At 39.5% G+C, this 23,735-nt stretch overlaps 1 protein-coding gene across 1 annotated transcript in view; it reads left to right on the top strand.

Moving 5' to 3' along the window:
* LOC126457626 (ATP-dependent RNA helicase DDX3X) overlaps positions 1-23,735 on the top strand; it is a 166,355-nt gene that overhangs the window by 107,736 nt on the left and 34,884 nt on the right. The window contains exons 12-13 of the mRNA XM_050094097.1: positions 9,655-9,814; positions 10,014-10,132. Of these exons, the coding sequence (XP_049950054.1) occupies positions 9,655-9,814; positions 10,014-10,132 (279 nt within the window). The remainder of the gene's footprint in view (positions 1-9,654; positions 9,815-10,013; positions 10,133-23,735) is intronic.

Below are 23,735 nucleotides of genomic sequence, written 5' to 3'. Positions count from 1 at the left end.
ACGAACTAAAAGAGCGACCTAGTTCGCGACGGAACCACGAATTAAACTGAATTTTCCCAGTCGCGAACTATTATGCGCAAGACTAATATCTGTGTTGCGCTACATATATTTGATGGCAGAAGTTAGTTGTGGCGACACTTACCAACATTTTTCAGAACTGTTGCTTACCTTGCACTCGATTCTAAGTCGCAGGCCGTTTTTTGGATACAAAAACCGGAAAAAAAGTGTGGCTTAGATTTGAGTAAATACGGTAGGTTGGACACAGAACCAAATGTGTTCTTTTTGTTTTTTTTTTTTTTTTCTTTTAAGAAAAAAATTCTTATGAATGTGATTATCTTTCACTGTTCTCCCCATCTTCGGTCCACAACAGTTGCTGTCAGGTGCGTTGCTCTCGGCTTTCATCTCATTGAGATTCCTTGCATCATTTTGTCAGACAGTTGACTTGGTTACTACAGCTAAGACATCACAAAGCGAAAGTATTCAAGACCCTCAACATTTTGGTGCCTCAGTCATAGACCACCAGGAACACATCAGCTCCTGCAGTATTAATCTTGTATAGAATTGTGGAAAAAACACAGTATGTTTTAATTTGGCCATTGTATCTAAAAGTTATCAATTGTATTTTCTGTGAGGAGACCAGCCTGCTTTTAGCATTCAGAACCAGCCTTAATTTCCTTGTGTGCTGAGACCAATCAAGCAAACACTTGCCTAAGGTGGCATCTGCTTTTAATGTGCCAAGCATAAAATGCCTTTCCAGTTTCCCTGTCAGTAGCTTTCACATTCATTTTTCTTTCATCTACATCCATATGTGTATTCTGCAAGCCACCGTTTGGTGTGAGACAGAGGGTACCCTGTACCATTACTAGACATTTACTTTTCTGTTCACTGGCAAATAGTGAGGGGGAAAAAGACTGTCTATATGCCTCCGTATGAGCCCGAATTTCATGTCTTATCTTTGTGGTCCTTAGTGGAATGTATGTTGGCAGAAAGTATAATCATTCTGTAGTCAGCCCTAAATGCTGGTTCTCTAAATTTTCTCCATAGTGCCCCTCAAAAAGAACATCGCCCTCCCTTCAGTGATTCCCATTTGAGTTCCTGAAGCATCTCTCTGATACTTCCACATTGTTCGAATCTACCGGTAATAAATCTAGCAACCCGTCTCTGAATTTCTTTGATGTATTCCTTTAATCCGACCTGGTACGTGTCCTAAATATCTGAACTGTTGTCAATGGTGGGTCACTTTACTGTCCTGTATGCAGTCTCCTTTACGAATGAACCACACCTCCATAAAATTTTCTCAATAAACCAAAGTTGACCATTTGCCTTTCCAACTATAATTCGTACTTTCTCATACTACTTAATATTGCTTTGTAATGCTACGCCTAGGTATTGAATCGACGTGACTACTAATGCTGTATTTGAACATTGTGGGTTTGTTTTTCCTACTCATCTGCATTACCTTACATCGTCCACATTTAGAGCTAGTTGCTGTACATCACACCAAATAGAAATTTTGTGTTAAGTCATTTTGTATCCTCTTCCAGTCACTCCATGCTGACTCCTTTCCATACACCTCAGCATCATTGACAAACAGCCTCTGGCTGCTACTTACTCTGGCTGCTACTTACTCTGGCTGCTACTTACTCTGGCTGCTACTTACTCTGGCTGCTACTTACTCTGGCTGCTACTTACTCTGGCTGCTACTTACTCTGGCTGCTACTTACTCTGGCTGCTACTTACTCTGGCTGCTACTTACTCTGGCTGCTACTTACTCTGGCTGCTACTTACTCTGGCTGCTACTTACTCTGGCTGCTACTTACTCTGGCTGCTACTTACTCTGGCTGCTACTTACTCTGGCTGCTACTTACTCTGGCTGCTACTTACTCTGGCTGCTACTTACTCTGGCTGCTACTTACTCTGGCTGCTACTTACTCTGGCTGCTACTTACTCTGGCTGCTACTTACTCTGGCTGCTACTTACTCTGGCTGCTACTTACTCTGGCTGCTACTTACTCTGGCTGCTACTTACTCTGGCTGCTACTTACTCTGGCTGCTACTTACTCTGGCTGCTACTTACTCTGGCTGCTACTTACTCTGGCTGCTACTTACTCTGGCTGCTACTTACTCTGGCTGCTACTTACTCTGGCTGCTACTTACTCTGGCTGCTACTTACTCTGGCTGCTACTTACTCTGGCTGCTACTTACTCTGGCTGCTACTTACTCTGGCTGCTACTTACTCTGGCTGCTAGATTATTTATGTATATAGAAAATAGCGGTCCGATCACACTTCCCTGGGGCATTTGTGATGATACCCTTGCCTCTGGTGAACACTCGCTGTTGAGGACATCGTACTTGTTGTGTTACTGAAGAAGTCGTAGAGCCTCTCGCATATCTGGGGAACCTATTCTGTATGCTTGTATGTTTAATGGTCAGCAGTGTGGTGCTGTGTCAAATGCTTTACAGAAAACTAAGGATATGGAAATTGCCTATTGGCCCTTCATTCATAAGAGAAGCGCAAGCTGAGTTTCACGCGAGTGATATTTTCTAAAACCTTGCTGAATTGTGGACAGAAACTTTTCCTTCTCAAGGCAGTTTATTATAGTCAAACTGAGAATATGTTCAAAGATTCTGCAGCAAACTGATGTTATGTATATTGGTCTGCAAAATTTCAGGTCCGTTCTTTTACCCTTCTTATATACAGGAATCACCTGTGCTTTTTCCAGCACTGGGGCTTTCTGCTGGGCAAGAGATTGACATTAATACAAGCTAAGTAAAGGGCCATTGCTGTAGAGCACTCTCCCTAAAATCAAACTGGGAGTCCATCAAGATGTTGCAACTTATTTGCTTTCAACTCTTTCCGTTATTTCTCTCTGACAGAGATGCTTGTTACTGTGTCCTCCATACAGGAGTCTGTGTGATGGTGAAGTGGTGGTATGTTTGTACAGCACTCCTGTATGAATGATTTTTTAAATGAGTGTTTCAAACTTTGCATTTAATTTTGCTATATTCTACTGCTGAACCAGACTGGCCAACAAGTGACTGGATAGAAGCCTAGACTGACTTAGCGAAATAATGTAGGCCAGAATAATCTCAGATTCTTGTCAAGATATTTTGTTAAGTTATGATGGTCGTGGTTGTTGTAAGCTTCATTATCGATCTTTTTACAGGCGCACGAATTTCTATTAACTTTTGCTTGTTGTGTTTTCCGCATTCTTTTGAACTGTGTGTTCAACAGCTTTTGCTTTCTCAGCATTTTTTGAACTTCATTGTTAACCACAGTGTGTCTACTCCATCCTTAATGTACATACTGGCACATACTTCTCCAGCGTATGATTTGCAAGCCATTTAAGCTTTGGCTGTAACTCCCTCCATGTTCATCGTGCTGGAACAAAATATCAGTTCATTGTCTAAGTTGGATGGTAACAACTATCTATGTACTCTTACTAAAAGAAATAATCTCCTAGCCTTCTTGACTGATTTATTAACTTTAGCTACCAAAGTCGCCATGATACCCATGTCACTAATCCCTGTCTCCATACTGATGCTATCTGTTTGGTCAGCCCTGTTCGTAGCTATAACGTCTTTTATGTCCATTGCATGTGGGCTCTTTCATAAGCTGCTCAAGATAGCTTTCAGAAAAGTGTTCAAAAGACTGCCTGTATCCTCCCTGCAATGAATCCATAGATGTCCCAGTCTGTGCCCAGTAGGTTAGTCACCTCCAGCTCATATCTGGTTATTCTGACATCACTGTCTATAGACTTTCCTTCAGTGATTTTAAAATCATCGCAGCAGAATCGGGTGTCCAGTAAAAACATCAAACGATTAACTTGTTTTCACCTAGACATGTTATACTTGACCAGATAGCTTCACTGTCACACTCAAATTGGATCTCAGTAGAGAAAATATTTTTGTCAACCCCCCTCCTATGGCATAAATCTGTTTTTTGATATATGTTCTATGAATTGCTAAACATCTAAGAACAGTCTACTTAGTTTTAGCCAGCTCTCAGGCCCAAAAATAATTTGAGCATGAGCAGTCTCCTGGAGGGCAGTAAATTTTGGGCTTCATTATGAATACTTCGACAATTTACTGACTAAATTTTGACAATTGAAGTGCTTTCACTCATCAGGGTCTCCTTTTACTATCTGCAAGTCAACTGGCAAGTGTTCACCAGACAACGTCGATCTGTCACCTACCGTATTTACTCAAATCTAAGCCGCACGTGAAAAATGAGACTCGAAATAAAGGAAAAAAAAAATTCCCGAATCTAAGCCGCACCTGAAATTTGTGACTCGAAATTCGAGGGGGGAGAAAAGTTTTAGGCCGCACCTCCAAATCGAAACAACGTTGGTCCATTGTAGTATGAGACACAATTTACGTCGAATGAATGACGATACAGCGACAGTAGTTTGGTTCGAGTCGTAAGCTTAGCAGTTAAGCTTTACCAGGTAGCCATTGCTATGCATCAGGCGCTCCGTCCGTATTTATACGAGTATCCTTCCTTTTTCACGTGCTCTGTCTGGTTTGAATCGATTGCTTATTTTGCTTTGATCTGATAAGTGCCGTTTTCTTTGTTACAGGTGTTCACGTCATCCTAAGCTGAAAATTCATTACTGTACTGTGTCATGCATTGTTTGTCGCAAACTGATAGTGCGTGTTTACGGCCTGTCGCCGCTTGCGGCATGGCTCGCTTTTGTGCGTGCTACCGCCGCTTACAGTAAAAAAAAAAAAAAAAAAGAGAGAGAGAGAGAGAGAGAGAGAGAGAGAGAGAGAGAGAGAGAGCGCAATCGTCTCATTAGCGAAACAATGGCAAGAGACTGCTATTTGTTGTTACTTACACTGCTGCTTTCTTTGATAATGATCAACAAGAACCAAATAATAGACTGCGTATGAGAGAACATGTTCTGAACGAGAGTACGGCGAAAATTTTTCTCCGTTTGAAAATCTTTGCAGCCGCATCTTTAGTACATCAAATTCTGCACAGAAATTAGTCATCTTAGATTTAAAAATCTAGTTACTTGCCGTGCTTCATTTCTGACTGTATCACAATAGGCATAAGAATAATACGAATATAAACATGACACGATACGTATATTCTTCCGCGTTTGCTGTTGTCTCACTCTAGTTTGGTAGTTTATTAGGCAGACAGGATTTAAATGAGATAGCAGCAAACGCGAAAGAATACATGGCAAAATGTTTATATTCGATTATTCTTATGGTGAAGAGAATACTGCATGTGATTCACATTTCATCAGGTTCCTATTAGCAACCATCTCTTCTCACTGGTAGGAAAAAATTCAGAACGTAGAGTTGGCCATATTGACAAACATCCTAAACAGTCTTGCCAGTCGGATTTTCGTAGTACATTGAAATTCTGCTACATTCGAAGATGAACAATACGGAATTTGTATTTACTTTGTTGGATAATGGGTTTTGGCGAAAGTATTTATCTTTGTGCCTACAAAGCATATCTATGTAGCGCTACATATATTCGACAGCAGAAGTTATAGTTGTAGCGGCACCTACCAACATTTTTCAGAACTTCGCTTGCTTTGCACTCGATTCTAAGCCGCAGGCGGTTTTTTGGATTACAAAAATCGGAAAAAAAGTGCGGCTTAGATTCGAGTAAATACAGTAGCCTAAAAAACTCACTATGTGCACTCCCCATTACTCTGCTAACCTAGGTAGCTGCTTCTTTCATGTAGTGCATCCCTCTGACCTCTCAGAGGCAGTCCTGCATTTCCCCACCTGATAACGCAGTTCCAGAAATCTACAGCCAAGACTGTCACAGAGTTGATGAAGCTCTAGCTTGAGACCCTCCATTTATCTCCAAGCCAAAGAACCCTGATCGACTCTGGAAACAGTGCTGCAAATTGGGAGCTTTGCTTGCACCCCATTCGTGAGGCCAGCAGCCTCCACCACTTCAGCGAGCAGCCTGTATGTAACCTGCACACTTAAGAGCAACAGCCAAGGCCGCCTCCACATCTCGGATGAGGCCCACCAGCAGTCACACAAAGTGCACATTGGCTTTCTTTCCACCCTGAGTGCTATCTGCCAAGGGGCTCCATTATGTGCCTAATGTCAGAGGTTCTGATAACAAGTAAATCCTTCCCCACCCCACCCCACTCCATGTACTTGCTCAGACCCTGCTAAAGGAGCTGCCACCTGTCCACTCACAGAAGCATTACCACCTGCCAATCATCCTCCTGTGAGAGAAGATAGCTGCATCACGTTCACTAGGATGTACTCCGGCAGCAGAGCCGGTGGTCAAAATAGGTGACACCTTAGGTGTCCCATGTGATGTACCAAGATTCTCCGCCACTGCTGCACTCTTAGGCAGCAGCCTGAAGATGGCTAACTGTCAACAAAAGCACATTCAGCTTTTTGCGAATTGTGGCCAGCTCCTCCTGCAGCCACACTTTGCCTGTGCATGTCCTACACATGCTAGTATTACAACTGAAGAACTGACTGTAAGAGCACAGAAAGAATCCTAGTTGTGCAACTTGCTAACCTCTTAACGTGTCGCCAAAGAAAGCTGATGCCTTTTGATCTCTGTAGCTGGCTGTTCAGCAGAAAAGAAAATCACTCTACAGAGTGCCTGGCATCTCTTTGCAGCTAATAATATGCGTGATTATTTTTTTAAGTTAAAGTACAAGAAATTTAAGAAATAAGCTACTAAGAAAACACAGAAGCAGCTATGTAACTTGCTACTATCCAGGTGTATACCGGATGTCAGTCGGAGCCTGACTCTATTCCATGTAATATTATCCTTCTTTTTTTTTTTTTTTTTTTTTTTTTTTTTTTTTTTTTTTTTTTTTTTTTTTTTTGTGAAAACAGTGAAATCATGGATTCCAGAAACCTTAGATTATTGGAGCTTGTTGAAAAAATAAAACACTCATGAAGTATGTTTTTAGGTCAGTGTTTAAAGAAAGTTCCAGTGAACACTTCATGGAAGTCACAGTAGGCTTATGTGGAACCTCCTTGTATGAAGGTGTATTCCCTGAATTTGCTCTCTACTGGGTGTCCAAAGTGTCTCTTTTACTTAAGAAAAAGGAAGAGGAACAGTGTAGATTTCAAAATGGATGAATTTAGACTAATGTTTGCAAATGAATTATCTGACAACAAAATAGAGCAGCAAGCTGTGACCTGCTGAGCTTTTTTTTGTCAGATTTTCCAAATGTTATATCTTATTCAGGAGTGTTATTTGCAGATAAATGTGTGATACATCACCAGGGTTGCCACAAGTTCAGGAAACTTCAGAAGTGTCAGGGAAATTTGAAAAAACACAGAATCTTATTATTGTTTCAGTAGATGAAATGGTTTATTTATTGAGATGTTGTGCATATTGCTGGCTGGATGCAGCAGAGTTTGTGTGCTGCTTACTATTCCCTCATTCTTACTGCTTCTTCCCTTCCTACCACTCCCTCAGCTTGCACTCAGTGCTGCCATTACTTCTTGCCACTAGCCTAGCAGCTGCCGACTAGAGGCAGGGAGGCATGAGGAATGGTTTGTTTGGATTTGATTCTTGACACAGTGGCTGGAGATGGTGGTCATGTGTGCATGAGTTGTGTCAGAGTGATTGTGTGAATGTATATCTGTGCGATATTGTTTTGGCTATGGCCAAAAATTTGAGTGTGTTATTGTCTTTTCTACCAGCCTGTCTGCAGCTCAGAGATCATCTTTATGGTGAGTTGCTACCTATCGTCATTAATATTGGTTCTCAGAGTATTTGCACAAGTTATCTGTTGCATGGATTGATCACTGTGGTCTCATTTCAACAACATTGTATCTGTGACACATGAATAGCTGGCCACATGAGTGGACTCCCATGACGGGCCAAAACCGCAAGCCATTTCTGCAGGTATCCGTTATGGATTGGGCCTGCTAATCTGAAGCCCACTGTTTCCTACCAATGTGCAAGCCCTGCCTATTGGATCTAGTCTCAGTGATCTGTCGCAGGTCGGGTCTGTTTGTGTGTAGCATAATGTAATGGATTTTTGTAGTTTATCCACAGACCCAGGACTTTATGCTCCTTGGCTGGCCAGAGGGCACTGGTGATGGATTTCTGGAATTGTGACTGTCTCACTGCAAGTACATTGTACAGTGCCACATTTTATACAAATTTTATTTATTCTAGTACATATTGGCACTTCAAAAATAATTTATATATTGGAAAATATGGACGATGGCAGTCACAGGTGGCTTGTATGCAATGTGCTCATGTATTTCTCGAAAGAAAGTCGCGCAGTACCTTTAAAATAATAGACATAACACAGTCGGTAATAACCGACAATAACAAATATGGTAAACCAACGTTTTATTGGTGGTCACCTATAGTGTTGGTTTACTCAACTCTTCCCTGCCTTATACACGTCTTTAAAGAGGCCTTCTTTTTTTCTCAGGTTATTTCTGAAAAAGGTGAAGGTATTTTAAATCTGTTATGGTACTTGAAGGAAATGCATGCTTTTGTCACCAAATTTGTTTCATTTTATTGAAATGAATTAAGTTATCTTAATGAAACACACACACTATTTGGCTTGCTTTCTCCATCTGAAAACATTTCATTAGAAAAGATGTTGATGTTAGTACTTACGACAGAAGTCCTTACATTCTTTGTCAACCTATGTCCTTACTTTCTCTTGAGATCTCAAAATTTGTCGGGGGAAAATGCTATAAAAGTTGTCTGGAAATCAGGGAATTTCACTTGGAGAAACTTGTGGCAACCCTGATCACAGTAAATGTATGAGGAATGTAGTTTCTAGGTCAAAGGAAAAATCCCAATATAAGAAAGAGTAACAACGGGACCTGCATCATGCTATGTTGAAATAGGCAAGGCTGATGTGATACATGCCTGAACTTTGCAATTTCAGACATGCGTATGTGCAGATTTAAATTAATTGATTAATAACTAAAAATTGACTATTCTTTTTACTTTTTTAAGTGGGTCGTGCATCCAAAATTACTGCATTGAACAACCTCAGTTGTTCTACACTGGTTCTGTTACTGTTCTAATCTCAAACCTGGTGATAAACTGTAATCTGAATAACTTCAGGAGATGAAGATAAGTTTGATTTGTCATTTATTGGGATATGGTTAGGATCTAGCAATCTTGCACAAGTAAAACTTGAAACTGTAGGGTTGTCTGCTGCATCATACAGTATTTTGATTAAACATTTCCACACTAAGTTGTTTTTCCTCAATTGCTAGTGCACATCTTTATGGTCAAATCTCATTGGTCATCTGATAATTGTATTTGATTTCTGTAGTCAATACATGATTCCTTTAATTTTTCATTCCTATAGTGACACAGATATAGTACAATCTTTGCCCTGAACCCACTGAAAGATTGGGTTATGACTAAAAGTTGAACATTAATGATTAGATAAAAAATATCTTCATGCTTTTTATCCTTCGCCTCTATATACTAGACTACTGAGGGCAGTCCCCCTTTTTGAATTGTCCTGTTTGTCGATTAAATGGCAGAATGGTGTTATGGGGGGGAAAAGATTGGGTATTTTTGAGAATTTATTTTCAAAGTGATAGAGAGCCTTACAGTTAGTAGTGTGTGTACATGTGCAGGAGTTAAATAATTAAATTTTGTTGAGTTGAGTTTGATAAACAAATATTCTAATAAAAAATGACCTATGTTTTTTAGGTTTGGCAACATCCTTCTTTAATGAAAAGAACAAGAACCTGGTAAGAGATTTGGTGGAATTGATACAGGAGACAAAACAAGAGTTACCATCTTGGTTACAATCCTTGGCTAGTGACTCAAGGATGCCATCGAGTGGAAGACGTGGTGGTAGTAATAAACGGTTAGTTGTAGTACCTTGTTTATGAATTGTCTCTAATAAAGTGAACCTCTTTTTTAGTGTAAACAGTTTTAAGTTAATTACGATGCCTAAATTTTAATTGGTTTTAGTCTGCAAGTTTGTGCGCACTTGATGGGGAGATCTAGTTAGGCTTTTTATGTAATTGGCAGTTCATAAGTTGATTTTATTTTTGTTTAAATAGGTTTGGTAGTGGAGGATTTGGTGCTCGTGATTATCGTCAAACAAGTGGTGGCAATCGTTCAGGTTCTTCAGGTGGTCGTTCTGGAGGCTACGGCTATGGAGGAGACAGCCATTCTGGAGGTATGCATTTTCTGTATTGTTCTTGTATGCATAAGTGTTTTTACCCATTTTGCTGTTTTTCATAGTGATGAACAATGCAGATAAAAATCTGGAACTTTGGTATGCAGTACCTCGAAGTACTATAATTAGAACTGACTCGCAGATCTTTAAATAAAAAAACTAAATATTTTAGACCTTACTTTCTGGCAAGTAGGTAATATTACACATATTGTTTCAACTACTGTAACCCCATTCACTGTGGGTGAGCTCTTTGGTGTCTTTGTTAGGAATTGCAGACGGTCTTCTAACTAGCACTGTACACATTATGCTTACACTATGCTGCTACCACTTGAGGGTGTGATGTTTTCTTTGATTGGAGCTGAATAGTAGTGGTTTAGTTAGTTGGTTATGTTAATATAATACTGTATATAAGCTTTTCTTAAATACTGTATATAAGCTTTTCTTACTTGCTAATATATTTGCTTGCTTGTAGAAATGAAAGCAAGCTACACAACAGACTACTTTGTAGGTGGTGGTAGAGTAGTGAAGAAGAACTACTCTAGCATTCTTCACAGACTAGGTAAAACCTAAAACAAAGGTGGATCAATAGTTTGTGCAGCACATAAATTAAAATCAGCATTGCAATGACAAATGAGACATTTTGAAATCAAAGGAGTTTCCTGCTAAAATTTGAAGAAAAGATGCAAAGTGTTGTGTATGAAGTAACCATCTATATGGTGCTGAAACATAGGTAATAAGAAAAAAACTGGCTGGAGGCATTTGAAATACAGATGTAGTAGAGAAAGAACAAAGACATTGAATGGACAAGATAAAAAATAAGGTGGTATAACCTGTTAGTAAATTCATGAGCAAGCCACAGTTATAATAGGTGAGGTGGCCTTTCTGAGAAGAACCTTGCAACTACACTAAAGGCACATCCAAATTCTGTTACTCATTTCAAGAAGTGTAGTGCAGTGTGCTGTAATTTATATTGATTTTGTTTCTCTTATTTTTAATTACAGCATCAGTGAATTTGAGTTTGCACTTTTAGTGATATATTTAGTTATTCGGAAATGACTGATAAGCATACCACATTGCAAGTAAATGTGCACAGTACAAAGTGGCGGTACTAAAAGAGTGAAGAATGTCTGGTTATTTGTAACATGAATACAGATTGTATTAAAGAGTCGACACAAGAATAACTGTTGGCTAATATTGCCAGTCCGAAACCAAGAGCGGAAACCTATAAGAAACTCGAACCTTAAGACAATAGGATGCATAAGAAAGGAACATGAAAATAAACCTCTTAGTTTACTCGAGTTGCCAACAAAGAATGCTAAGAATTTTGGGAGGAAACCGGTGACTTCAGACTCCTTTACAAAACCGATAATTTGAAAAATGATGGAGGACTTTACATAAATAAAAAAAATAAAAAATAAAAAAAATAAATAGTGCTGACATTATGCACACAAAACAAAATTTTTCCTTGGTAGGAAGCAGTTTTGCAAGACATAATGGGAGAAACAGGAGAGTTGTAGCATCGCGCTTTAGTACCTGAATAGTGTAAATTCGCGTAGTTGTCGGTCTTCTGTTTTTGTTTTGAACGGTCAGTGTCGGTTGGTCACAGCCAGTGTGCTCCCTGCCGCCGTTGGATAAGCAGCTGCAGCAGCAAGTCGTATACCCCTAGCTTACTTATTTGTTACATAGTTTAATTCTTAATTTCTTTGTGTGTTTTTGGGTACTTGCATTGTTTAATTCATAAATTTCGGGCGTATTATAGTATTTGAGAGTTGTAGCATCGCGCTTTAGTGTTTACTTCATAGATTCTTACTTAAATTGCGTGTTAGTTTTGTATAGGAGGTGTAATTTCGAGTTTTAGTTACTGTAATCGTAAATTCAGGCAGATTGTACACAGTCGTTAGGCATTTGTACAGGTTAGTTAATACATTCTTTGCGTGTTTCCCTTGCGTTATCTAGGCACTGACTCGTGTTTCAGTAACTGTTGTTAAACATCGATTAGAATGGACAGGGACTGTGATTGCTGTGTTCGGATGAGGGCTGAGTTGGCATTCCTTCGCTCACAGCTGCAAGCGGCGCTGACTTCGGTCGCACAGCTTGAGGCTGTTGCCAATGGGCACCACTGTGGGGGGCCGGACTTGGGTATCACGGGGATGTCAACCTCGTCCCGTCTGTCCCCAGATCGGTCTGCCGCTGTGGTTGCCCCGGTTGCTGCCCGCAGTGGGCTGAGCCCTCGCCTGTTGTTGATTGGGAGGTCGTTCCAAGGCATGGCAGGCAGCGAAAGACGTCCCCGGAGGCTGATCAGAAAGCTTCCCCTGTGCGTCTGACAAACAGGTTTCAGGCACTGTCTCTGGCTGAGCCAGATGCAGCTGCCTGCCCTGTTTCAGAGGATGATTCTCAGCCTTCAAGGTCCGGGCAATCACAGAGGGTGGGCTTATTGGTAGTTGGGAGCTCCAATGTCAGGCGCGTAATGGGGCCCCTTAGGGATATGGCGGCTGAGGAGGGAAAGAAATCCAGTGTGTACTCAATGTGCATTCCGGGTGGAGTCATTCCTGATGTGGAAAAGGTCCTTCCGGATGCCATGAAGAGCCCAAGGTGCAGCCAGCTGCAGGTGGTAGCACATGTCGGCACTAATGACGTGTGTCGCTTTGGATCTGAGGAAATTCTCTCTGGATTCCAGCGGCTATCTGATTTGGTGAAGGCTGCCGGTCTTGCTTACGAGATGAAGGCAGAGCTCACCATCTGCAGCATCGTTGACAGAACCGACTGCGGACCTTTGGTGCAGAGCCGGGTGGAGGGTCTGAATCAGAGGCTCAGACGGTTTTGCGACCGTGTTGGCTGCAGATTCCTTGACTTGCGCCATAGGGTGGTGGGGTTTCGGGTTCCGCTGAATAGGTCAGGAGTTCACTACACTCAGCTGGCGGCTACACGGGTAGCGGAGGCTGTGTGGCGTGGACTGGGCGGTTTTTTAGGTTAGAAGGCCTCGGGAAAGTACGGGGTGGGCTGCAATCTCAAAGGGTGCATGGCAAATACAGGATGTGCTTGGATCAAGGAACAGTCGGAATTGTAGTTGTAAATTATTGTAGTTGTGCTGGGAAAGTCCCCGAGCTTCAAGCGCTAATAGATAGCACAGAAGCTGAAATTGTTATAGGTACAGAAAGCTGGCTAAAGCCTGAAATAAGTTCTGCAGAAATTTTTACAAAGTCTCAGACGGTGTTCAGGAAAGATAGATTATGCAGAATTGGTGGTGGAGTGTTTGTGTCTGTCAGTAGTGGTTTATCTTGTAGTGAAGTCGAAGTAGATACTCGGTGCGAATTGGTATGGGTGGAAGTTATACTTAACAGCCGAACTAAGTTAATAATTGGCTCCTTCTACCGACCCCCAGACTCCGATGATATAGTTGTGGAACAGTTCAGAGAAAATTTGAGTCTTGTAACCAATAAATACGCCACTCATACAGTAATAATTGGTGGGGACTTCAACCTTCCCTCGATATGTTGGCAAAAATACTTGTTCAAAACCGGTGGTAGGCAGAAAACATCTTCCGAGATTGTCCTAAATGCTTTCTCCGAAAATTATTTCGAGTAGTTAGTCCACGAACCCACGCGAATTGTAAATGGTTGCGAAAACACACTTGACCTCTTAGCCACAAACAATCCAGAGCTGATAGAGAGCATCATGACTGATACAGGGATTAGAGATCACAAGGTCGTTGTAGCTAGGCTCAATAACATTGCTTCCAAATCCACCAGAAACAAACGCAAAATAATTTTATTTAAAAAAGCGGATAAAGTGTCACTAGAAGCCTTACTGAGAGACAATCTCCATTCCTTCCGAACTGACGATGCAAATGTAGACGAGATGTGGCTCAAATTCAAAGATATAGTAGTAACAGCAATTGAGAGATTCATACCTCATAAATTGGTAAGGGATGGAACTGATCCCCCGTGGTACACAAAACAGGTCCAAACTCTGTTGCAGAGGCAACGGAAAAAGCATGCGAAGTTCAGAAGAACACAAAATCCTGAAGATTGACTAAAATTTACAGACGCGCGAAATTTGGCACCGACTTCAATGCGAGATGCCTTTAATAGGTTCCACAACGAAACATTGTCTCGAAATTTGGTAGAAATTCCGAAGAAATTCTGGTCATATGTAAAGTGCACAAGCGGCAATACCTTCGCTGCGCATTGCTGATGGTATTGTTGGTGATGACTGTGCTGCTGAAGCGGAGTTATTGAATGCAGTTTTCCGAAATTACTTCACCAGGGAAGATGAATGGAATATTCCAGAATTTGAAACACGAACACACCTTAGGCGTTGCGAAGCACCTCAAATCGCTTGATACGGGCAAGTCTTCAGGCCCAGATTGTATACCGAATAGGTTCCTTTCAGATTACGCTGATACAATAGCTCCCTACTTAGCACTCGTATACAAGCACTTGCTCACCGATAGATCTGTACCTACAGATTGGAAAATTGTGCAGGTCGCACCAGTGTTTAAGAAGGGTAATAGGAGTAATCCATCGAACTACAGACCTATATAATTGACGTCGGTTTGCAGTAGGGTTTTGGAGCATATACTGTATTCAAACATTATGAATCACCTCGAAGGGAACGATTTATTGATATGTAATCAGCATGGTTTCAGAAAACATCGTTCTTGTGCAACGCAGCTAGCTCTTTATTCGCACGAAGTAATGGCCGCTGTCGACAGGGGATCTCAAGTTGATTCCGTATTTCTAGATTTCCGGAGAGCTTTTGACACCGTTCCTCACAAGCGACTTCTAATCAAGATGCGGGCCTATGGGGTATCTTCTCAGTTGTGTGACTGGATTCGTGATTTCCTGTCAGGAAGGCCGCAGTTCGTAGTAATAGACGGCAAATCATCGAGTAAAACTGAAGTGATATCAGGTGTTCCCCAGGGAAGCGTCCTGGGACCTCAGCTGTTCCGGATCTATATAAATGACCTGGGTGACAATCTGAGCAGTTCTCTTAGGTTGTTTGCAGATGATGCTGTAATTTACCGTCAAGTAAGGTCACCCGAAGACCAGTATCAGTTGCAAAGCGATTTAGAAAAGATTGCTGTATGGTGTGGCAGGTGGCAGTTGACGCTAAATAACAAAAAGTGTGAGCTGATCCACATGAGTTCCAAAAGAAATCGGTTGGAATTCGATTACTCGATAAATAGTACAATTCTCAAGGCTGTCAATTCAATTAAGTACCTGGGTGTTAAAATTACGAACAACTTCAGTTGGAAAGACCACATAGATAATATTGTGGGGAAGGCGAGCCAAAGGTTGCGTTTCATTGGCAGGACACTTAGAAGATGCAACAAGTCCACTAAAGAGACAGCTTACACTACACTCGTTCGTCCTCTTGTTAGAATATTGCTGCGCGGTGTGGGATCCTTACCAGGTGGGATTGACGGAGGACATCGAAAGGGTGCAAAAAAGGGCAGCTCATTTTATATTATCACGTAGTAGGGGAGAGAGTGTGGCAGATATGATACGCGAATTAGGATGGAAGTCATTACAGCAAAGACGTTTTTCGGCGCGGCGAGATCTGTTTACGAAATTTCAGTCACCAACTTTCTCTTCTGAATGCGAAAATATTGTGTTGAGCCCAACCTACATAGGTAGGAATGATCATCAAACTAAAATAAGAGAAATCAGAGCTCGAACAGAAAGGTTTAGGTGTTCGTTTTTCCCGCGCGCTGTTCGGGAGTGGATTGGTAGGGAGATAGTATGATTGTGGTTTGACGAACCCTCTGCCAAGCACTTAAGTGTGAATTGCAGAGTAGTCATGTAGATGTATTGAAGAGAGATCTGCAAGTAAAAGGGAGATTCATGTACAGAGAACTTATTTATATAACAGGTGGTGCAGATATTTGATATAAGTAGGGAAATTATGAACGAAGGTGGAAAGCACTTTTATATTGACAAAACTTGGGTAGACAACAACACTAATGTTGTCAGGGTCCTGACTTTGACGGCATCATGGACAATGTTAGTGGAAGCAACAAGATTATTGCGGTGAATGTTGGATCTAAACCTTGGTTTATTTACTAATCTACAACAATGTTATCTTCTTTAAAATATTCCACCATTACCTGTTGTTCAATTGCGCCATCACAGTTTCCTATTCCTGAAACATTACTGGAACTTTATATTTTAGGGATACCATTCAATCACTCAGCGATGTGTTTTTAATCTCCAACACTTGTAAAAGAATGCCCTTTAAGGTTCTCTTTATTTTTTTGGTGCATAAAGTAGTCACATGGAGTGAATATGGAGGCTTGTTTTTTGCCAAATGTTCACGAACACACAAGAAAATGTGAGCAGATGAATTATCATGGTGTAAAAGCCATAAATTGATCCTCCAGAAATTGCTGTTGATCTTGTAAGTAGTACCCATATTGTGCATTTTACCTTGTGGAAAGAATTAATGGGGCACTATACTATTAAAATTAAAGTAAACTGTGCAACATTGCGTTCAATGCAGAAAGTTAAACTACTTCCAAAACAATTTCATGCCATGAGCCAGTTGACATGCCACCGTCATTAGAAACTTTTCTGGTTGTGATTTGACAATATTTCATAATCATTTCTTTCACTTTTCAACATTGGTTGGTGTGCTGGTGCACCCAGGTGCTTGTCATTTTCATCATCACAATGTTCTTCAAAACGATTACAATACTCGTAAAACCTTTTTTTACTCATAGCATACTCACCAAAAGGAATATTTAACATTCCTAAAACTCTGATGCACTTTATTCCTTTCTTATGGCAGAATTTGCTGAAAATTCTATGATCTGTTATTATTTTAAATAAAAAATAATCACTGATACTATGAAAACATGCACATAACATTTTTGGCAGCTGGCAGTACTTAATACATGACATGGCTAACATTGGACACATACTTTTTGATAGATGTTCACCAATACAGTAACAAGAATGTTGTTCGAATCAGACTAATACAACATGTGAATACTTGTATTTCAACAAAGCCCTTCAAAAAAAACTTACCTCAGTGGACATAAAATGCAAGAATAACCCTTAAACTCCAGAAAGTGTTCAAACTAGTAACAGAATTTATCTTTTGTTTTAGGTGGAGGAAGTACACATACATGCATGTACATGAACAGTCATTTGGTTTGTTTTTGTAGTGGAAGGGCCAGTACAATATTGTAAGACAATGTGTAGATGGTCTTGCGATGTAGCAGACTATACTGAGAAAATTGTTGTTGTTGTTGTTGTTGTCCCCAGTCCCGAGACTGGTCCGATGCAGCTCTCCATGCTACTCTATCCTGTGCAAGCTTTTTCATCTCCCAGTTTAGATTAGATTAGATTAGATTTACTTTCATTCCAATTGATCCGTAGTGAGGAGGTCCTCCAGGATGTGGAACATGTCAGAAAAACAACAATACATGACAAATATTTAAACTAAAACAAATAAGCTAATGTACCATTCCACAGGTCCCAAGTGGAATGATCGTCATTTTTTAATGAACACTAAGAGTCATTTTACAAATACTATTGCACTGAATTTAAAATAAAAAAGTTTTATATTTATTTATAAGGTAAGAAACATGTAATACAACTACTGTAATACTTATTTACAATGAACACATTACTGCACTGAAATGGTGCAGAAGTTAGATTATACTTACACACACACACACACACACAAATTTTCAGTGAACACATTACTGCACTGAAATTGTGCAGAAGTTATGTTGTACTTATATACAAATCAGTTGGTTTTCCTCAGAAATTCATCAATGGAGTAGAAGGAGTTGGCCACCGATAAATCCTTTAGGCTTCTCTTAAACTGAATTTCATTGGTTGTTAAGCTTTTTATGGCTGCTGGCAAGTTATTGAAAATGTGTGTTCCTGAATAATGCACACCTTTTTGTACAAGACTAAGTGACTTTAAATCCTTGTGAAGATTATTCTTATTTCTAGTATTGATTCCATGAATTGAGCTGTTGGTTTGAAAAAGTGATATATTTTTAATGACAAATTTCATTAAGGAATAAATATATTGGGAAGCTGTAGTTAGTATCCCTAGTTCCCTAAACAGGCTTCTGCAGGATGTTCTTGAGTTCACACCACATATAATTCTTACTGCACGTTTTTGTGCCCGGAAAACTTTAGCTTGGCTTGATGAATTACCCCAGAAAATAATCCCATATGACATTATGGAATGAAAGTAAGCATAGTATGCCAGCTTTTTCATTTTTATATCCCCTATGTCTGACAAAATTCGCATTGCAAACAGAGATTTGTTAAGACGCTTCAGCAGTTCTGTGGTGTGCTCCTCCCAGTTGAATTTATTATCAAGCTGTAATCCCAAGAATTTAACACCGTCCACTTCTTCTATCTTCTTGTCATCATATGTTAGACATATACTCTTGGGACACCCCTTACAAGTTCTGAACTGCATGTAGTGTGTTTTTTCAAAGTTTAGTGACAAAGAATTGGCTAGGAACCAGTGATTAATGTCTACAAATATTTTATTGGCTGATCTTTCTAAGACTACACTTGATTTGCTATTTATTGCAATGTTTGTATCATCAGCAAACAAAACAAACTTGGCATCTGGTAATGTTACTGATGAAAGGTCATTGATATACACAAGAAAAAGTAAGGGCCCCAAACTGGAACCTTGTGGGACCCCACATGTAATTAGTTCCCAGTTGGATGATGCCTGATAGCTTGATACATGTCTCTTTCCTAATAACACCCTTTGTTTCCTGCCAGAGATATAAGATTTGAACCATTTTGCAGCATTTCCTGTTACACTATAATATTCTAGTTTACTTAAAAGGATATTGTGATTTACACAGTCAAATGCCTTTGACAGATCACAAAATATACCAGTTGCCTGCAATTTTTTGTCTAATGAATTAAGTACATTTTCACTGTAAGTGTAGATAGCCTTCTCAATATCAGAACCTTTTAGAAATCCAAACTGTGACTTTGACAGTATGTTATTTGAGATAAGATGGTTATAAAGACGACTGTACATTACTTTTTCGAAAATTTTTGAGAATGCTGGCAACAGTGAAATTGGACGGAAATTTGATGCTATTTCTTTATCTCCCTTCTTAAACAGTGGCTTAACTTCAGCATATTTCAGCCATTCGGGAAATATTCCACTGATAAACGACTGGTTACACAGATAGCTTAATATGTTACTTAGCTCAGAATCACATTCTTTAATTAACTTTGTTGATATTTCATCATACCCACTAGATGTTTTTGATTTTAAAGATTTTATGATGGACATTATTTCTGTTGGGGTAGTGAGGGTCAAATTCATATTATGGAAGTTACTTGAAATGTCTGGTCTAAGGTAATCCATAGCAGCATCTACCGAACCTGACAACCCCATCTTTTCAGTAACAGTTATAAAATGTTTGTTAAAAAGTTCTGCAACACTATACACATCTGTCACCAATGCATCATTTACTCTTAATGCTATTTGTTCCTCTTCATGTCTGGTTCTACCGGTCTCCTCCTTCACTATATCCCATATTGTCTTTATTTTGTTATCTGATATGACTATCTTTTCCTTGTAATATATTTGCTTTGACATCCGTATTACAGTCTTTAATATTTTGCAGTATTTCTTATAATGTGCTATAGCATCAACATTGGAAATGTTTCGGATTGACAGATACAGTTTTCTTTTTGTTTTACAAGATACCCCTATTCCTCGAGTAATCCATGGCTTCTTTGTAGACTTTGCTCTAACCTTGGTAAGTTTTGGGGGAAAGCAGTGTTCAAATAAGGTAAGCACTTTATTAGCAAAAATGTTATATTTTTCATTCATGCCATGAGCACTGTAAACATCAGTCCAGTGAATGTCTCTGAGGAGTGTCCTAAAATAATCAATTTTTGGCTTACTGATTACCCTCTTGAGCTCAGATTTAACAGATTTTATATCCTGTTCAGTATTAACATTTAACAGAAGGAACTGCATGTCATGGTCTGAGAGGCCATTGACTATTGGTTTTGTAATATAATTTTGTTCATTTGACTTTTCTATAAAGATATTATCAATGGCTGTTTGTGAGCAAGTGGTTATCCTAGTGGGGAACTTTACTGTGGGAATTAAGTTGAATGATAGTGTTACTAACTCAAATAGGTTCTTATTGGGAGAGTCTTTAAGGAAATCTACATTGAAATCACCAGCAACCACTATTTCTTTGTTTTTGGTTGTTAAATGGGCCAGTACAGCTTCAAGGTGGTTTACAAACAGATTAAAGTTACCTGCAGGTGCTCGATATACACTTAATATTATGAAAGATTTTTTGTGAAAATCTAATTCTGTTGCACATGCTTCCATATGCTGTTCTAGGCAAAATTTATGAATGTCTATGTTCTTAAATTTATGACAGTTCCTGATGAATGTGGCAACTCCTCCTTTCTCCATTTCTGATCTACAATAGTGAGATGCTAACCTAAACCCTGTAACACTTAAAAGTTCTATACCAGTGGTCACATGATGTTCAGAGAGGCAGATTATGTCAGCTGGGTTTGAAGACTCTAATTCATCTATGCAGATAGTTAATTCATTAATTTTATTTCTCAGTCCTCGAATATTTTGATGCAATAAAGATAGCTGACATTTCACATTGACTGACTTAAAATTGGATGGAGTTAAAATATCTGCTGACAGTTGAAAATTCTTAACCAATGGCTGTTTATGTTGATGTAATAAGCTGGAATTATGTTTTTTGATTTCTTTCTCAAACTGAAGGTTTGTCTCAGTTCTAACCTCTCTTAAAATTTGTTTTCTTTCTGTCCTCCCTACCCTAAAAAAGGGTCTTTTCTGAATCCTATAACCACTGGTATTTTACCACTCATGACAGTGCCTCCCCCCTTTAACTTTCCTGCTATTTCCCCAGCCAATTTACCCTTCCCCTTCCTGTTGAGGTGAAGGCCATGCCTAGTATAATCCCACCTACTGACAGAATCAACATGAACCACACCAATGTGTGACCCCGCACCCGACATGAGCAGCCGTTCCAGCTCCAAATTAACTCTCTTGACAGAAGAGTTCAAATGAGGTACCTACTGCAACCTACATCCTTCTGAATCTGCTTAGTGTATTCATCTCTTGGTCTCCCTCTACGATTTTTACCCTCCACGCTGCCCTCCAATACTAAATTGGTGATCCCTTGATGCCTCAGAACATGTCCTACCAACCGATCCCTTCTTCTGGTCAAGTTGTGCCACAAACTTCTCTTCTTCCCAATCCTATTCAATACTTCCTCATTAGTTATGTGATCTACCCATCTAATCTTCAGCATTCTTCTGTAGCACCACATTTCGAAAGCTTCTATTCTCTTCTTGTCCAAACTGGTTATCGTCCATGTTTCACTTCCATACATGGCTACACTCCATACGAATACTTTCAGAAATGATTTCCTGACACTTAAATCAATACTGGATGTTAACAAATTTCTCTTCTTCAGAAACGCTTTCCTTGCCATTGCCAGCCTACATTTTATATCCTCTCTACTTCGACCATCATCAGTTATTTTGCTCCCCAAATAGCAAAACTCCTTTACTACTTTAAGTGCCTCATTTCCTAATCTAATTCCCTCGGCATCACCCGACTTAATTAGACTACATTCCATTATCCTTGTTTTGCTTTTGTTGATGTTCATCTTATATCCTCCTTTCAAGACACTGTCCATTCCATTCAACTGCTCTTCCAAGTCCTTTGCTGGCTCTGACAGAATTACAATGTCATTGGCGAACCTCAAAGAACTGAGAAAATTATAATAGGAGAAATAATCACTGAGCATAGAAGGAAGGGAAAGAAAAGAAACTGAATAGGACATACAATAAAAATTCGTGGGAGGGGGTTAGGAGAATATTAGAATGGTATTTGGAGGGGAAGAGTTAACAAGGAATAGGATGTTTCAGATCTTAAATAATGTCATGGGCAGCAGCACAAACAGCAATATTAAGAAGGAAGCGTTGTACTACATCAAATGGAAATCCAGATGACGTGCCAAAATAAAAGAAAAAGTGACAGTGGTGGTATTAAGTTGTATTGTTGATCTAAGATTCTTAAAGTTACTTAATTATCATGGTTCTCAGTTAAATTAACTTACTGATTACAGCTTTGTGATCTTATTAATCAGGACACTTTCATTCAGCTTTACCAAAACACCTGTTCCTGTCATTATATGCTGACATTTCACTCTTTACTATCAAGGAAAGGTTACTTGATAAACTTCACGGACTGCAGAGTATGTAAGGTCTTAAGTCAAGATCTGTATGTAAGACATTTGAAGTTAATCCTCCACATGAGGTGTGTGAGGAACGTGATGAGGCTGATTTTTTTTTATTGCTTACTGTTTTATTTTTTCAGATAACGCTATTGTCCCCTTAAAAATAGTTCCCTTCAGCAACTGTACACTGGTGGAGTCATTCCCAGTTTCGGTAGCAGTGCTGAAAGGCTTGAGCTGGTAGGGCCTTTGACATGTCAGAAACATTCTTTCGAATGTTTTCCATGGTGCCAAAATGATGTTCTATTAAGACAGTTTTTAGTTTCGGAAAAAGAATAAGTCACAAGGACTCGTATCAGGTGAATAGAGGGTCTGCAGAACAACAGGAATGCCTTTTGAGTTCAAAAATTCAATGATGGAAGTTTATTTTGGACACTGTCACGATGCAGCATTAACTTGTCTGTGATGTCTGGTCTAACTCGATCCACCCTTTTACTGAGCTTTTCAAGGAGCTCTTTGTAAAACACTCTGTTTAAACTTTTCTAAGGTTGTACTCTCTGATTTCCAAAGTTTAACAAAAACTTGATGGCGTAACATTCCTCTAAATTCTGCTGTTCAATTTTCATAACACACATCAAACGTACCTTCACTGATTACAGACTCAAAAATCATGTGATGGCTGTAAGGAGCTGAATCTCAGACTGAGCGCATCTGGAAGGGATGAACTGGTCTACAAAGGTAGAACAACACAGCATTACCAGGTTGCTTGCAGTGCTTTCAGTCTCATCATTCTGTTAGTAACATCATTCTGTTAAGTTTTCTTGTAGTAAAGACTCACGTCTAATTTAAAAAATGGATTTTTTTATACTCATTTGATTACAGGAGCTGTTAATGCGGCTGTCTTTCCACTTCTTTGAGTATGGAGGAATTGTACTTCCAGTAAATCACCTCAGTTACTATCTGTATTTGTGCGTAGTGACAAATACCTTGATATTGTGTTTTTGCCACCACTGTAGTCCAGTCAGTGAAGCAAAATTATGGGGAAAAATCACATAATCTCAAATATTTGCATAGTGCTAGGAGGGAGTGTCACGAACATACTAAAAGTCCTGACCGGTATGGTGTGAGTTTTGGGTTGGGAGAGGTGTTTAAAGGGCACTTTTTGTGTTTTTCTTGATAAACTCGAAAACTGCTGCTTCTAATGAAAATGTGTCCCAGTACAAAATTAAACTGCAATAAATTGCTTGCAAAAAAGGTCCTAATCATTTTTTTCTCTAGAACTAATAGTTCCTGCATTGCAAGGGTTAGAAAAATCACAGTTACAAAAAATATTGATCTAACAGTATGAAA

Source organism: Schistocerca serialis, chromosome 2, assembly GCF_023864345.2.
Source record: "Schistocerca serialis cubense isolate TAMUIC-IGC-003099 chromosome 2, iqSchSeri2.2, whole genome shotgun sequence".
NCBI classification, from domain to species: domain Eukaryota; kingdom Metazoa; phylum Arthropoda; class Insecta; order Orthoptera; family Acrididae; genus Schistocerca; species Schistocerca serialis.
Note: the sequence above shows the minus strand (reverse complement) of the source record. Positions and strands in the feature narration are given on the sequence as shown.